Source organism: Sus scrofa, chromosome 5, assembly GCF_000003025.6.
Source record: "Sus scrofa isolate TJ Tabasco breed Duroc chromosome 5, Sscrofa11.1, whole genome shotgun sequence".
Lineage (NCBI taxonomy): Eukaryota > Metazoa > Chordata > Mammalia > Artiodactyla > Suidae > Sus > Sus scrofa.
Window position 1 is genome coordinate 65,114,494 of NC_010447.5, and position 14,789 is coordinate 65,129,282.

Sequence of the window (14,789 nt, forward strand, 5' to 3'; positions counted from 1 at the left end):
ATGCTTTCCAGCAGGTGGCCAGAAAGCCTCAACATTTGTCTTGTACATGGACATGAACCCTCCCAAGGAGCAGGTTACCCTGTGGGGTGACAGACTTTGCAGAGAGCTATCAAGCAATCTCCCATCTGGATGACATCACAGGACACAGAAACAGAATTTGATTGGCACGTGATAGACTTGGGATGGTCACAGGCTTCGGGAGAGAAAGCCAGCATGTCAACATCTAGTTGTGAACCCATGAGCCTTAGCCTCCCATAACCTCAGTCTCCCCACCTGCAAAGGGGATTATTTGGGGCACTGAGATGATGATTATTTTGGGTGATGTTTGTAATTTTGTCTGGCACCTAGTAAGTACTCAAATATTATCCATCATCATCATCAATCACCTTAAAGGTGGGTACTTCTCTTAGTTAGAAACACTGACACTAACAGGCACTCACGTGGAAGCTGGGTGAGTAACATCAGGTCTACCAGAAAGCCAAACCCCACCCCCTTCAACTCTGTACAGAGTGTGCAGGGTAAGCCAACTTCAAGAGCATTCTTGGCCAAAACAAAACACCATGGCACGTTCTTTGCATGCCTTACTGCCTTTGACTCAGTCATTCCTCAAAGATAAAAACGGGAGCTCCCTTAGGGTGTGCCAAGATGCACTCCAAGCAAAGCATATTAGCGCTGATTGAGAAGGAGGATGAAGCTACTGTAAAATCCTCAGATGGTGCAGTTGGAAGGAGCGTCTGAAATCCTCTAGTTCAAGCCTTCATTTACAAATGGGTAAGTCAAGGTCTGGAGAGACCATCCAGGGTCACACAACAACAGCTGATTAATGATAGGGCTTGCTGGGTCTCCCACCTCCAAGCAGCAGGCTTTCTGCTGCCCTAGGCTGCTTAAGATGATCTTAGCCTGGCATCTTTTGAGAAGAGTAAGCTACCATTGACTCCTACTGCTCTGGCCTTGAATGAGCAAGAACATCAACCTTTTGTAAAAGTTGCCGACTCAACAAATCCATAGAAAACTGGGACTCTACAGATTTCTCTTCTGGAAATGCTGTTGAAAAATGAGCAATCACCACAGACCACACCAAATTTCACCTCAAAATCCTTCTCCAGCCAAACCACACTGACGGAGGTTTGCCCTGAGAGGATGCAGAGAGCCACAGTCAGCCTCTGGTGGTTCCCAATGAAGACTGCTTGAGAAGGACAACGGCACAGATATGGACACAAACAGCCGATGCATTCTGACTACCCAGGGATGTGCGCGCACTTAGCCCCTTGGTACTTTTAGGTAGAAGGAGAGTCTGACTTTTTGAAAAACCATCACCACCAATAAAAAAGACTTTAAAGATGTTGGCCCACCTATATGTGCTTTCATAGGTTCTCAAGTGAGTCCTCTGAAAGACTTCCTTGTTTGAGCCCTGATCTAAACAGGAATTTGTCAGGGCCAGGATGAGGTACCATCCGCACTGGCCTCCTACTTCCCAAAAGCTCACACATCCTCCATCCCTATATGCCAATGATTTGAAAAAAAACCTGCTCCCAACTTTTGCCACAAGCTAGCTCTTCTGCAAGAAGCAATACGATGCGACTCCAATCTGAGCCGGGTGCCCGTATACCCCAAAAATAAGCTTTAGTAATGCCTCCTGGCTAGCCAGGGCCCCCCAGCACGCACACAGCCCCACTCTCCTCTCACTCTGCACACACCTGTCCACCCACAAAGTATATCCACAGGCCTTATCAGCAGAGCCCCATGGCTTGTCTCCAGCATAAGACTTGGTCCTTCTCCAACAAACTCCATTTTAAATAAAACTAACTTGAAAACCCTAGCAACGGTCTTTAGTTCAACACCCTCACCACCAGAAACTGCCTGTCTCATTAAAGAGTACAACAGCAGCGGGTGAGGCTGGGAAGCAGAGTGGTGAGTTTTAAAGCTCTTCTGTGTCGGGCCCGACTCACTTCACTCACTTCAGCCAACACATGGATTTGCATTCCTTGCATTTGGGGTGAGAGCGCTGGAACTGCTCAGGATACAGTCTGGAGAAGCCTGGAAGCAAGAGCTGCCTGCTCCGTTAGGTGGCCTGGATAGAGCAGAATGGGGCGGGGGGAGGGGATGGGGGGGCTGCTGCACATCTCATGCATCTGGGAGGGGAGCTGCAGAGATGGGAAATGTTTTGTAATTAAACTCTGCTGGCCTGTCCCGCCTGGGGAATGTGAGACCCATCAGCAGTGACCTCTTCCAATCAACTTAATTGGCCCGATCTCGCCAAGAAAAGCAACGGAATTGGTTTAGTGCCTCATGGAAATAGCTTAGCTCCCGACTATTTATGGCCACTGAACTCAAGGATGGGAGCCTGACTTGGAGCCAGCGGTTGACAGCATGTGCTGACTTCTGGGAGGACTCAGAGGCTTTAGTGGGTTTCCTTACCCCTCTTTTTTGGTCTCCATTTCTGCCTCTAGGGAAAGAGGCTGGACCAACTTGCTGCACCGGGCGCCCGCCTTGTGCAGATCCAGAGCCCATTTCGTCCTCTTCCAGGCAGGCCCTGGCCCACCAAGGACCCATAGTCCAGAGAGAAAGAGACCCAGGACGGCTGGACTTTGCTCCTCTTTTATTCTAACTTGCCAAGCACGGTGACTCTTTTCTCTGTTCTCATTTTTGGCATCAAGGTCTGCAGGATAGAAAACTGTCTGCCTCTGGTAATTAATAACACTGATTTGTGGAGTTCCCGTGGTGGCACAGCAGAAATGAATCCAACTAGTATCCATGAGGATGCAGGTTCGATCCCCGGCCTTGCTCCCACTGGTCAGGGATCTGGCATCGCCGTGAGTTGTGGTGTGGGTCACAGACACAGCTCAGATGCCACGTCGCTGTGGCTGTGGCATAGGCTGGCAGCTGCAGCTCTGATTCAACCCCTAGCCTGGGAACTGCCATATCCTGCACATGGGGCCCTAAAAAGACAAAAAACAAACAAACAAACAAACAAAAAAAGCCTTGTGAATCACCTTTCTTCTGAATAGTTCAAAGACCTCTTATGAATACTGACCGCCATCAATAATAATCTAGGTTTGGCTGTGCCCATTTTATGGATACATAAACTGAGGCAGTTACAGAACGTTCTGATTTGCACACTGAGTAGCAGACACACAGTGGTATGAAGGCTATTTTACTAACTTGCACTGGAAAGAGGAGTCCAGAACCCATTTTTACAAGGGTTTGCATCCCTGCTAGCACCTGTATTCAACTCGACATCATCTCCGAGTAAAGCTTTGTACCCCTGAGTACACAAGCTTTGACTGGGGGAAAAGCAGAGCAGACTTTCCTCCTCATTGAGTCACTCTAGACAATGCCATTTCACAAAAAGATGAACAATGGAGAGAGGACAAGAAAGCTTAGAAAACTTTCCTGGATGTCACCCTGTTCCAAAGCAGCAGAGCTGGACTAGGCAGAGCTGGACTAGAATCAAGGCATTCCCAGTGGGGAGTCTTCCATTTCCAACACACCATCCTCAGAAATACTGCCCTGAGATCCTCTGACCACGGGTCAAACCCTGTACCAACCCTCTCACATAGATGAACCGCCCCTAAAAATAAGGTAGGACTTCAAAAATGGCATCGCTGTCATTTCATGAATTCATAAATGTCATGAGTCAAATAAATGAGGTTTATTCCCCCAAACATAAGCCCTCACACCTAATAAACGAGGTTCCAGGTCAGCAAGTGTGTGCAGCCAAAGCACGCCCCACCCCCTGCTCTGTTCCTTCCCTGGCTCTTGCTGGTATGAACCCAACCCACCTCAGGGTCCCCTCAATCCCCAGATGCTTCCTGAAGCCGGAAGCCTTTCTTTTTATCTGTACCTTTTTCAACTTAAGATGCACACTCGAGCATCCAAGGTGTTTTCTGTCCTTTTCTGGACACAAAGAATTCCTGCAAAAACATACGTTCCATCCTCCATGCTAGCTTCCTCCCAGTTATTGAACTCCAGCCCCACAGTGTGTGTGTGTGCATGTATGCACGCATGTGTGCGCGCCCACACACACACACCAGGTTAGTTTTACACTCGGCCCAGAATGCATCAAAAGTTAACAAATACTCCCAACCTGCATCCTCCTTGCATCTTCCTGATCACCGCCTCACCCCTGCTCCAGCTCCAAGTATGAAGTTTCACCCCTTCTCCACGCTCTCAGGAACTCAAGCCCCCAATGTATCAAGTCCTGTCTTCTGACCTGGCCCAGGTCCCACCCGCTACAAGAAACAGTAACAGCCCTCAGCCCCCTCCCTGACACACAAAACTATACATCATCGTTATTTTTATGCCTCCTTTTTACAAAACCACAGATATATTTCAAGTCAGCCTCCCTTTGGCCTCCAAGATCCATAAACATCTCTAGAAACTGAATTTATAGTTCTTGAGGAAATCTCAACTAGCCCGGAGCTATCCTGGTTCCTCCTGGCAAAACTGCAGCAGTCAGCTGAGCACCGCCGCTGGGAAGGAATTTTGCCAGGGCACGGTGCCACACCCTTGGACCCCACAATGGACTGAGCGTCCAGCGGGCATTCCACATATTTAATTGATAATCAATATCAATTAGTGACAGGGAATTCCTCTATTAAAAAAGAAACCCATTATACAACATAATACAACATGCCTCTCTGCCAGGACGCATGCCAGACACATTTCTCCGCTCACTCCAATCTTACACACACATCCGCCCTGCTCCCCTCCGGGTGCCAACAGACAGAGGACTTTTCCCCTTAAATGTACATCCCTCCTTCTCAGCCTTCTCCGATGCCTTCCCCTCTGGGGAGGTAGAGAGGGGAGAAGGCAAAAACCACCCCAGCATCCTTTTCTGCAAATGCCCCACCTCTGAGCCCACAATTCTCTGTTCCCCATAGACCCCAATGCCATTCCAGCCAAACTTCCCAGGGCTCACACATCCAGTGCACTGGCTGCTCTCTGCAGACAATCCCTTCCCGCTTCCCCCCCCTCCAAAACACCCCTTCAGTTTCCTCAGGCGCCCAACCTTCCACAAGGGTCCACCTTTGCTCCCACACACAGCTGCCCCCCCCAAGCCACACCCACTCCGGGTGTCTGCGCAGGCATGCACAAGCCATCTGTCTGAAAGGCGCAGTACCTCTCCTGCTCTGACACCTTTCACAGGCACAGATTTCTCATTAGCTACACCTATGTTCCCACATGCTCTCACCTGCTGCTAGTCACACACGTGCCCTTGCAAGAGAGAGCCTCAGAAACGCACACCTCCACTGCACACTGGGCCGACTAAACTCCTGCTCTCTGGCTGCCCTGATACACACCCTCATGCAGACACTTTCCAAACAACCTCCTTCCCCACCAAAGAGAGCACCCAGGGGACCTGACTGCCCTCCCTGGTTGCAGACCCTATTCACACAGAGCCAAAGCCTCCACTTCAAGCGACAAAGTAGTCCTCTCCTGCACAAAACCGTACACACTCCCTACCGCAACCCTGCAGACGTTCTGCTCTCCCCAGACACTGTTCAGAGCCGGCTTTCTTTTCATCTCCACCCTCTCTCATCAGCATACCCAGATCTGAGCTTTTGAGCCCAAGGCAGAGGTGGCTGGATTTTTAGCCCCTGAATCCCACCCTTCCACTTTCTTTGTGTCGGGGGCGGGAAGGAGGCCGGCTGAGGACGCTGGAGAATTTCTGAGCGCAGAGAAAAGAGAACCGACCGAAAAGTTCCCTCTCCTTAAAACTTTCTCCATCCTGACATTTGGGGCAGAGGGTTTAGATGTGTCTCTGGCTCTACGTTCTGTAGAGAGAGTGCATCTTTTCAGTCTCCCAGCACAGGCTGTAAGGGCCCGAGTCCCGCTGACACCCACCCCTTTTAGCCCGCCCCCGCCCAGCTCCCGCCCCCTGCTCTTCGCGCACATAAACAAGTCCACGGCGCGCAGTCGCCAGCTCTCCAGCCCTGAGCCCAGGGCTGAGGCAGCGTCCAGGCAGCTGCCGGCACTCAGACTCTCAACCTGCCGCGCGCCGCCAGAGGTCGAGATCAGGCGGTCTAGTTCGGTGTTTCTCACACCTGGAATCCCCAGCCAAGGATGCACAGAGAAAGATCCATACTAGTCAGTAGCCCTCACCCGGTGTGGCGCGAGGGTTTCCGTTCCGCGCCTTTGAGGAACGCAGCAGCCAAACTCTCCCAGAGAAGCAGCGCCTCCTCGCCCCGCAACCCTCGCCCCCGAAAGCGACAAGCAGAGTCCCCTTCCCTCCCCGAGCCCCCCCCCCTTCCCGAACCTTCAACTCCTGAGCGTCCCAAATTTCCTTTGGGGGCGACGGAGCAATTTGGTCCTTGGCGGTGCGATGAAGTCCGACCTAGTTGCGCGTGGCCTCGGGTCTCCCAGCCTCCCCGCACCTCCGATTCCCAGAGCTGGCCCAGGGGAACCGTGAGGAACTCCCCAGGGGCCGCCCGATCCTGGTGCCTGCGGCTCCTTGGCGGAGACCCAGATGCGCGGGCCTGGAGCGCGGCTCCAACATCTGCGCAGAGATCCAGGGTGGGGTTGCCGCCGGGTGGGACGAATCCAGGGTGGGAGTTTTCCGAGAAAGCTTTGAGCGGAGGCAGAGGGACTCCAGCAGGTAGCCGCGCAGCTCCAGGAGTCTCAACCCCTAGACTGGCAAGCAACTCTCCAGGTCCGTAGCTCCGCGTCCCCTCCCCCAGCCCACGGCCGGCCTGGGGCGGCGGGCGGGGGTGGGGTGGGGGACGGCGGCGGCGGCGGCGAGCGGAGAGCTCGGCGCAGAACGATCCGGAGACGCCGGGGACTCCTGCGGGGAGAGGCGGCTGCACCCACGCCTCCCCTCCGCCTCGGGTCCTCCTGCCACCCCCTTTTGTTACGGGATGTGCCTGGAGCCTTCTCTGCAGGAGCAGACGGGTGTGCTGGTGGGGGGCTGGTGGTTCTGCCGAAACCCTTTCCTGCCCTTCCGTAGTCTCGCTTTTCCCTCGCCTCCGCCCCCCATTTCCAACCCTGGTCCCTTAAACTGATCACTTTCCCAGATTTTGGGCGGTTTCTCCGGCAGCCGAGGGACGGGAGAGAGGAGGTGGGGAGGAGTGTCCGTGTGTGCGCGCGCGCGGAGGGGGTGGCTGTGGTTGCGCCTTGGCCTGGGCAGATCCCGGCGCAAACTTCTACAAGGCACGAGCCGGTGAAAGTGCGGGAGCGCGGCGCGCTGGGGTGGGGGCGGGGTGCGGAGCCTATGCCCAGCTCCGGTCCCCCAGCCATTCCCCCCACCAGGCCCCCCAAGCCCCGAACCTGCCCACCCAGCGTGCCTGCCTGCCCTTACCGTGACAGAAGTAACCATGGCATCCGTGTGACTGTTTCCAGGGACGTCGACATGAAGAGAAAGGTGGACGCGAGCTCGGTCATTCAAAATCTCCCCCACCCCGCCGCCGCCACCACCCAGCAGGGGACAAAATGAGGAGAAAGAAAGGAAAGGGGAGAAAGTAGTTGCGCCGGGCTCTCTCGGGGGCCGCGCGCGGAGCTGCTCGGTAGGGAGAGGAGCCTTCAACTCTGAGTCCCGTGAACATAATCTGCGCGGTTATAACCAGCCAACCCGGCCAGATGGCTCCGCGCTCAGCGCCTTAACCCTTTCCTCGCCGCGCCGCCCGCCCCCGCGCCCGGCGCGGCGCGCATGCCTGCGTCCCAGCGCCCCTCCAGCTGGAGTCGGGGGGCCGGTGGCGGGAACGGGGTCATTTCCCTTAGCCTCTCTTAAAGAAAAATACCCCCAACTTCCAAGCTGGTAGTATGCTTCAGTTTGCCCCCTTGGTCTCCCCTTTAGAGAGCCAGGAAGAAAGGACATTTTCAACTTTTCACTGCACTTTACAAGTTCCTGCCTTCAGCCGGTCTCGTTTGTTCTTTTTCTTAAGAAATTTTTTATTTTTTATTTTTTTTGGATTTCATTTAAGGTTTTTCTTTACAAAGGAAAGGGGTCTTTCTTGCCTCTTTCCTCAGGCGGCTTGGGTCTAAAGTGCAAACTCTCCCGAGACTTCGACCCTTCTTCCAGCTCCAGATCTCTCCCCACCCCCTACGAGCCCACCCCTTAGACTTTCTCCCTCCCCACCGAGCGAGCGCGCCCCAGGGCCGGACGCCTGCTCCCGAGCGTACTCGCTGCGGGACCAGCACCCAGGGCGCTGCAGACGGCACAGGGGGACCAAGCCAGAGAGGTATGGAGTAGGGGTTCGGGGGACCCAGGAAGGGGCGTGTGTGTGTGTTTGTGTGCGCGCGCGCGCGCGGGAGCCTAAGCGCGGAAGGGGAGGGTGAGGAATCGGAGCCTCCCACTCCACGCAGCCTCCAGCTTCTCCTAAGCCCTTCTTTCCAAATGAGGAGCGGGCCCTGCAGCCGAGCGCCCGCCTGCCCAGCACCCACCAGTCTGCACTTGGGGACAGCGCGGGAAGCAGACAGGCAAGCGACAGATCAAACTTTCTTAGCGCTCACGCCCACTTCCCCACCCGCAGATTATTCAAGGAACGGATAGGTGGCAGGGGGCAAAACTTATTATCTGGGGATAATTTTAGTTTCCCATTAGACCTCACTTGTGCGGAGCTTGATCTCTCTAAATTTAACGAGTTAAGTCATCTTGCTTTGCTTTCGCCCATTTGCCATCAAGAAAGTGAAGGGAAAATGTCATTTAGGGGGTCAGTGAGAAATCCCGAGACTCGGAAGAGTTTTGCCCTCCTGCCCTCGCTCCCAGGATCCCAGCGTGGGGGACCTCTGTGCCCCCCTACATCTTCCTTCTTGCCATCTCAGCCACTCCTCACCCCGTCGCCTGCCAGGACCTTTTGACTAATGCGCGAGGTTGGTTGGGGGAGGGGAATGACGAGGCATCACTTCTTTCCCCCCCCCCCCCATGCCATGCCAGGCATCTAGTAAGCAACACACTCTACATTTCTGCTGGGGTCCAAGTCCAAAAAGTCCAGCTTCCTTTAACTTGTTTGAGAACTCCGTCAAACACCAAGAAGTACTGGCACTGCACCTACCAGATCAGGCCGAGCAGAGGGAGGCTGTGGGTCTGAAGGGAGGTAGGAAGGGCTGGGGAGGCTAGGGGCTGCGTACCAGATAGGTTGTACCTGCCTCATCATTATCCTGGCTGCTGGAGGCTGCCACATCGAAAACGGCCCGAAGCGCCCCCTGAGGCCCAGGGACGATACCTCCTGGGGTCCCTGGGAAGAGTAGGGTCCTCCTTCAGTGCCTCCCTGGTGCCAAAATGTTCAGGTCCTCCTCCTCCCGGGCAGGTTATTCTGTCGAGATGTCCCCTCCGCCCGGAGCTCGGCACCATGAAGGTTGGGATTGGGCGTGCTCTGCTGGGTCCTGGTTTTCTCCCTCCGCTCTGGCCCGCCTCCCTGCCCTCCCCCACTTCCCGCACTTGCACCCCTCACCCCCCGCTGCCGCGCTGTCAAAGGCGGGATTCAGGCCCCAGATTCAGCTCCACTGGCCAAGTCCTAGGGGCTCTTCTCTGGAGTTCCAGGTCCTCCGGTAACCCCAAGATTTCAAGGAAAGAGGTGTCTGGCTCCCGCTGCAGCGAGGAAGGGGTTAAAAACATGTCCTGGCTGATCTGCCTGCAGCTCCTTGGTCACCCGCAGTCTGGAGGGAGGAGGGGAAGGGAGAGGGGCAAACTTAAATTTGAAAAATCAGAAATAAAAAAAGAAAAAGACGAGGCAGTGTGAGTTTAAGACCAATTTGTCCTGCAGATGCCCGGCGCTGACTGGCTGCCTCACTTTGCCAGGACCTCGGAGGTGCCAGGAAGCGTTTGTGCCTTTTCCCAACTCGAGGGGGTTTTGAGCCGGTGGGTCTGTCTTTGCATGCAATCAACACGCCTTGTAATATGAGAGGTGACACCTTAATCTTGCCAAATATGCTTGCGCCTTAGGGAGGAGGAGGGGGGAGGAAGGGAGGGAGGGGCTGAGGGAGGGAAGAAAAGGGGAGAAGCCGAGGCAGAAGGTGAGCACTTTTCTAGCTTTTTCCCAAAGGAGAAAGGCCCTTTTCAGGCCATCTTCCTTGAGCAGGCAAGCTGCCTTTGCCTTTATTGCTGTCCTTTCTAGTTCCTGGGAAAGTGTTCTCTTCCCCCATCTAAAAATTGGTCTCAGGTCCTTCTTCTGGCTTCCAAGAGAGAGACAAAGTGATCACAGGATAGGGTGGCCAGAAAAAGGAGTGGCAAGGTGTATTTTTTTAGAGTAAAACATTATTGTGCATGATACAGAATTATTTCGGAACTCTGAGACACTGACCTCTAAGCAAATCCATTTTTCGAAATTGAGACAGATTGGAGCAGTTGTGGACAGCTAGAGCAAAGAACAGTACTGGAAAGTAAGCTGGGGAGTTCGCGCCTCATAGGCAGTGCAGGGTCCTGGCAAGTCCATCCAGAACGAGGTCCTTGGGGATTCCTTTTGTCCAAGTTGAGTTCGCTGGCGGTGGTCGCTGCCTTGGCCTTGGCCGTCCATCTGTTGACTGTATTTTTAGGTCGCTGGGCTTTCCTTTTCTCCCTGCTGCATCTGGGTGTAAGGGCCTCCTCCTGAAAGCAGTTTGTGAGAGCTGGGACTGGATCTAGTCTTTGGAAGTCCCTTTCAAAACTCTGTCCTAAAGCAAATTTCTAGAGCTTGCCTCTTGCCCACCCTTCTCTTTTGCAATAGCACCACTCTGTGGTTGAAACACTGAATAGGAACAGAATGGAAATGTTGGCAAGAAGCTTTGCCTTTCCCTTATAAAAGGCGGCTTTTATGGCCTCCATGTTTCAGTGAAGTGGCCTTTGCTTTGGGGGTGGCATGCTGGACGTGCAGCCTTGTGCGATCGCTGCCTGTGGTTAATTCACTGTGACATGTCGACCCAGGAAATGAGAGAATGGGGCCAAATGGCCTCCAAGGACCCTTTCCTCTGTGACCACACGTGGCAAAGACAAGCGGGGTGATTTTCCCCATGATCAGCTCGCTAGCCTTGAAGATTTGTCATCTGTCGTGTTTTTTTTTTGTTTTTTTTTTTTTGGTTGCTTTTGAGATGGCCAAGCTCTCCTCCACACCTTAGCTGATCCTTAAATCTTTGCAAGTTGCATCTTCTGCTGCTGGGGGGCACTGTGGAAAAGTTCCAGCAGAATGGAGGCAGCTCCTTTCTTGGGCCCTACCCTGGCCATCCCCACCCCCACTCGCCCAGCTTGCTGATTAGCCAATGGAGCCTGCAGGTCTATACTTCTGAAACAATTAAGTGAATACAATAGGTGTTTGCACAAGGACTGGGAATTTAGGGGCATTTAAGGGTCGAGGGAGAAGACTGAGCTACCTTGACCCCCGGCACTCAGCAGATTCCTAGCTGCCCACCCATTACTGCACATGTCCTAAATCCTAACCACAGCGTTATTAACCAACAGTCACGCAAACCTCAGGCCCATTAGCAGCCCCGCCCAAAGGCCCTAAAGAGTCCTGTGTGAGGCATTACTCTTTTTTTCAAAGTGGGTGCAGTAGTCCACAGCAAGCGAGTGACGTTCTGTTTAGTCAGCGAGCCTGGGTCTTCCCTAAAGATGACTTTTTCTGTCGTCTGGAAAAAGTGCAGCTTTGCTGTCATCAGCACTGATCTCTGACACCAGGGATCCCAGAGGTCAAATTCTGGGTCCTCTGGGTCCTCACCTCGAATTTAGTAGTTGAGGAAACTGGGGCTCCAGCCCGGCAGTGACTTCCTCAGGGAAACAGAAAAATTACGGTAATAGATCAGGCGCTAGGACTCATGGAAAGAGAGGATTGGGGAATCATACAGACCTGGGTTTCATGCTGCTTTCTTCATTTAGCAGCTGTGTGTCTTCGGACAGGTTCTGAACTTCTCACTGCCAACCTCCTAGGAGTGCTTGAGGGTCATATGAACTTATTTATTTAAAACCCTCAGCGCTGTGTCTGGCACCATGTAAGCCCTGACTCCCGATCTAATGGTGCGTCCACTGAAATCGCTGCTCCCCCGCTGGTGGGGGAATCAGCCTTTAGAAAGACTGTCCTGTTTATTATCTGTAAGCTGTCTTTAAACATTTCATTCATGTAACGCCATGAGATTATATTTTCCCCTTTGGACAAAGACAGAAAGCAGCAGAATGAAGTAGTGGACATATTTAGAATTTATAGGGTTTCCTGATATGGACCTCAGTGAGGATGGAAGACAGAGTTGAAGCATTTCAAAATCTCATCTTATTCATTCTTTGCCTCTAAGGCAAAGCCACCTCATCATTTTCAAGGAAATTCCACCATGTCCTTTAACTCTTAACAGATTGCCTAGTATATTCTCGGTTTGTTGTTACTGCTAATTATGTTCTTGAGCTTGCATTGAACAATAAAATGAGTTACATTGAACAACAATGGATCAACTCATTTTGTGAAATAGCAAACAGATTCATAATTATGTTTCAAGAAATTACCCATCATAATAGAGGGAAGGTATGTATTCCTACCACACAGGTGGATACAGAAATCATAATAAAGTCTCCGATTTCACCAGTCATGACATGAATTCCTAACCACCCTATAAATTAGCTTTATGTTGCACCAAACTCCGCTCATAAAAAAAAATGACATTAAGGTTTCCTAGGTAACTAATGCATTTCCAGAGGGCCTAGGCCTCAGGAGACAAAGGGGGTAGGGGAGAGAGTGGGGGTGGGGAAGTGAAGAAAGAAGAAAAAAAAAACAACATGCAATTAGACCCGTGTGACATAAACAAAATATTTCATGGATAAGAACGCATAACTTTATTAGCTGGGTTCAACATAGCTGTGGCACTGCCATTAATTCCATCTTCAGACAATAAAATATTCGATAGGCTGTCCCCTTCATCACATGAGCCAGCATCTCATGGTCTAACTTCAGAGTTACAGATGCTGAGAATATCCATTCATTGGCCACGCTGTGTCCACTCACCAGCCAGCTGTTTCTTGAATGCTCCGAGGTGTCTGTGGACATTCCCAAAGGCTGAAAGTGAAGAACAGGGTTGATATTGGTGTTTCAAAATCGGCAGATGCAGGAGTTCCCGATGTGGCTCAGCATGTTAAGGACCTGACATGGTGTCCATGAGGATGCAGGTTTGATCCCTGGGTTTGCTCAGTATGGGGGTTTGATCCCTGGCCTTGCTCAGTGGGTTAAGGATCTGGTGTTGCTGTGAGCTTCGGTGTAGGTCACAGACGAAGCTGGGATCTGGCATGGCTGTGGCAGCTGCAGCTCTGATTCAACCCCAGCCTGGGAAGATCCATATTGCTGTGGGTTCAGCCCTAAAAAGGAAAAAAAACCAAAACTGATATGTAGATGAGTGTGATCTTATAGACTCTGAGCCTCTTGGAGCTGGGCTGTGAGCCTCAGGGGAAAGCTGGGACCCAGGCTTCTGTTTTCCAAGCTTCCAGCCTCCGGGTCTTTTCAAGGTGGCTTCCTGTGTCTGGGGAAGGGTCTGGATGTTGAAGAACACGTGACTGCTTAGGAGGACCAGGAAGGTTGGGGGAGGAGCTTGGCCTTCCACTTGGGCTGTAAAAACCTTGGGTCATTCCCAAAGGCAGTGCCATCCAGGGAATCCGGTGAGCTGGAGACTCAGAGAAAGGGGGGGGGGGCGGGGAGGCAGCCTTGTCTCTGGCTTTGCGACCATGGGGACTTTGCTGAACGTTTCCACTTCTTGATTCTACTGTGTGTAAAAGGGACTTGACCTCGTTTTCTTGCACAACAGGGAAGAGAAATAAGAAAGCACAGAAGTGCACTGATTGGAGATACAGTTGGGAGTTTTATATTCTCTGCTCACCTCACCTCCACCTTTGGAATTTGAGGGACCGTGAGACTGGGACTGGGTACAAGCCACTGCCAGGTGGCTTCTCTGTGCACAGCTGAGCAAGTTTCCCTGTGGAGTCTCCTGGGTGGAGTGTCACTACCCATTACTCCAGGGTAGGGTGCAGTTTGCCTTTCGCCCTTCCTGTGGCTTGCTGGCAAAAGGGCACAAGATGCAGGTTCTTGGCTCAAAAGCCAAGTAGAAAACCAGTGCTGTTTCCATCGCACAGTCCCGCCCAGTGGGTGTTGAAGGCATCTGGGGATTTACCTCTGGCTGGGGACTAGGGGTGGGATTAGGGATTAGACAAATCTTCTGGCCACACCCTTCCTTTATTACCCTACTGGGTAGAAAGGGGCGGGGAAAGTCTAGGAGGTAAATCTATAGCAATCCAAAGGCCAGCTTCCCTAAGGATGTAAGGCTAAGTAGGGCGGGAACCCAGGTCTCCTCACTCCTCCTAATCAGGAGCCCCGTCCGGTCCGGCCACACACATGACATCGACACACAATACAGTGTCCTCTGACTGTTGTCCTACACAGCTCTCTTCAGAATTGCAGGCTGAGGGACCTGGCAAATGTCACCTCATCCAGTCTCCTGCCCCCAAGACCAATCTCCACTTACCACTGGAAGGATGGGCTCAAGGTGTGCCCAGCAGGGGCGGGGGGCGGGGACGGCCCAGGAAGGTTCATCCTATTGTCCATGTTACCCTTGAAAACCTTCTTTCCTCCAGCAGGCTAGGGACACCAAGGACAGGGATTGAATCCCTGTGTCCAGGAAAGACTGTGGCCCAGAGTTCCCATGAGTAAGAAATGTTCGCAGTTCTCACTGGCCAAGGCAAGCTGAGTTCAAGTGGAAATAAGCTTACATATCACTTCTGTCCCCAACACGCACAAACATATGCAGTCACACACACCCATGCGGCCACCCATCGGGTGCTTTTCTACGTTTACCAGTCCGTTCATGGACAGTCCTGCTCCTGTGCCCACCCGAGAGTGGGCTGTCTCCAGACCCCC

General features: G+C 52.6%; 1 protein-coding gene across 3 annotated transcripts in view; it reads right to left on the minus strand.

The window, feature by feature from the left end:
• NTF3 (neurotrophin 3) overlaps positions 1–8,152 on the minus strand; it is a 70,038-nt gene extending 61,886 nt beyond the window's left edge. Inside the window, exon 1 of one of the 3 annotated variants that reach the window (XM_021090893.1) lies at positions 7,298–8,152. Coding sequence is in view for 1 of the 3 variants with exons in the window: in XM_021090891.1 (XP_020946550.1) it covers positions 7,298–7,315 (18 nt within the window). In the remaining 2 variants the exon portion in view is untranslated. Of the gene's footprint in view, positions 1–6,259; positions 7,227–7,297 lie in introns of those variants that run through there. The other 2 variants (XM_021090891.1, XM_021090892.1) reach the window with 2 other exon arrangements.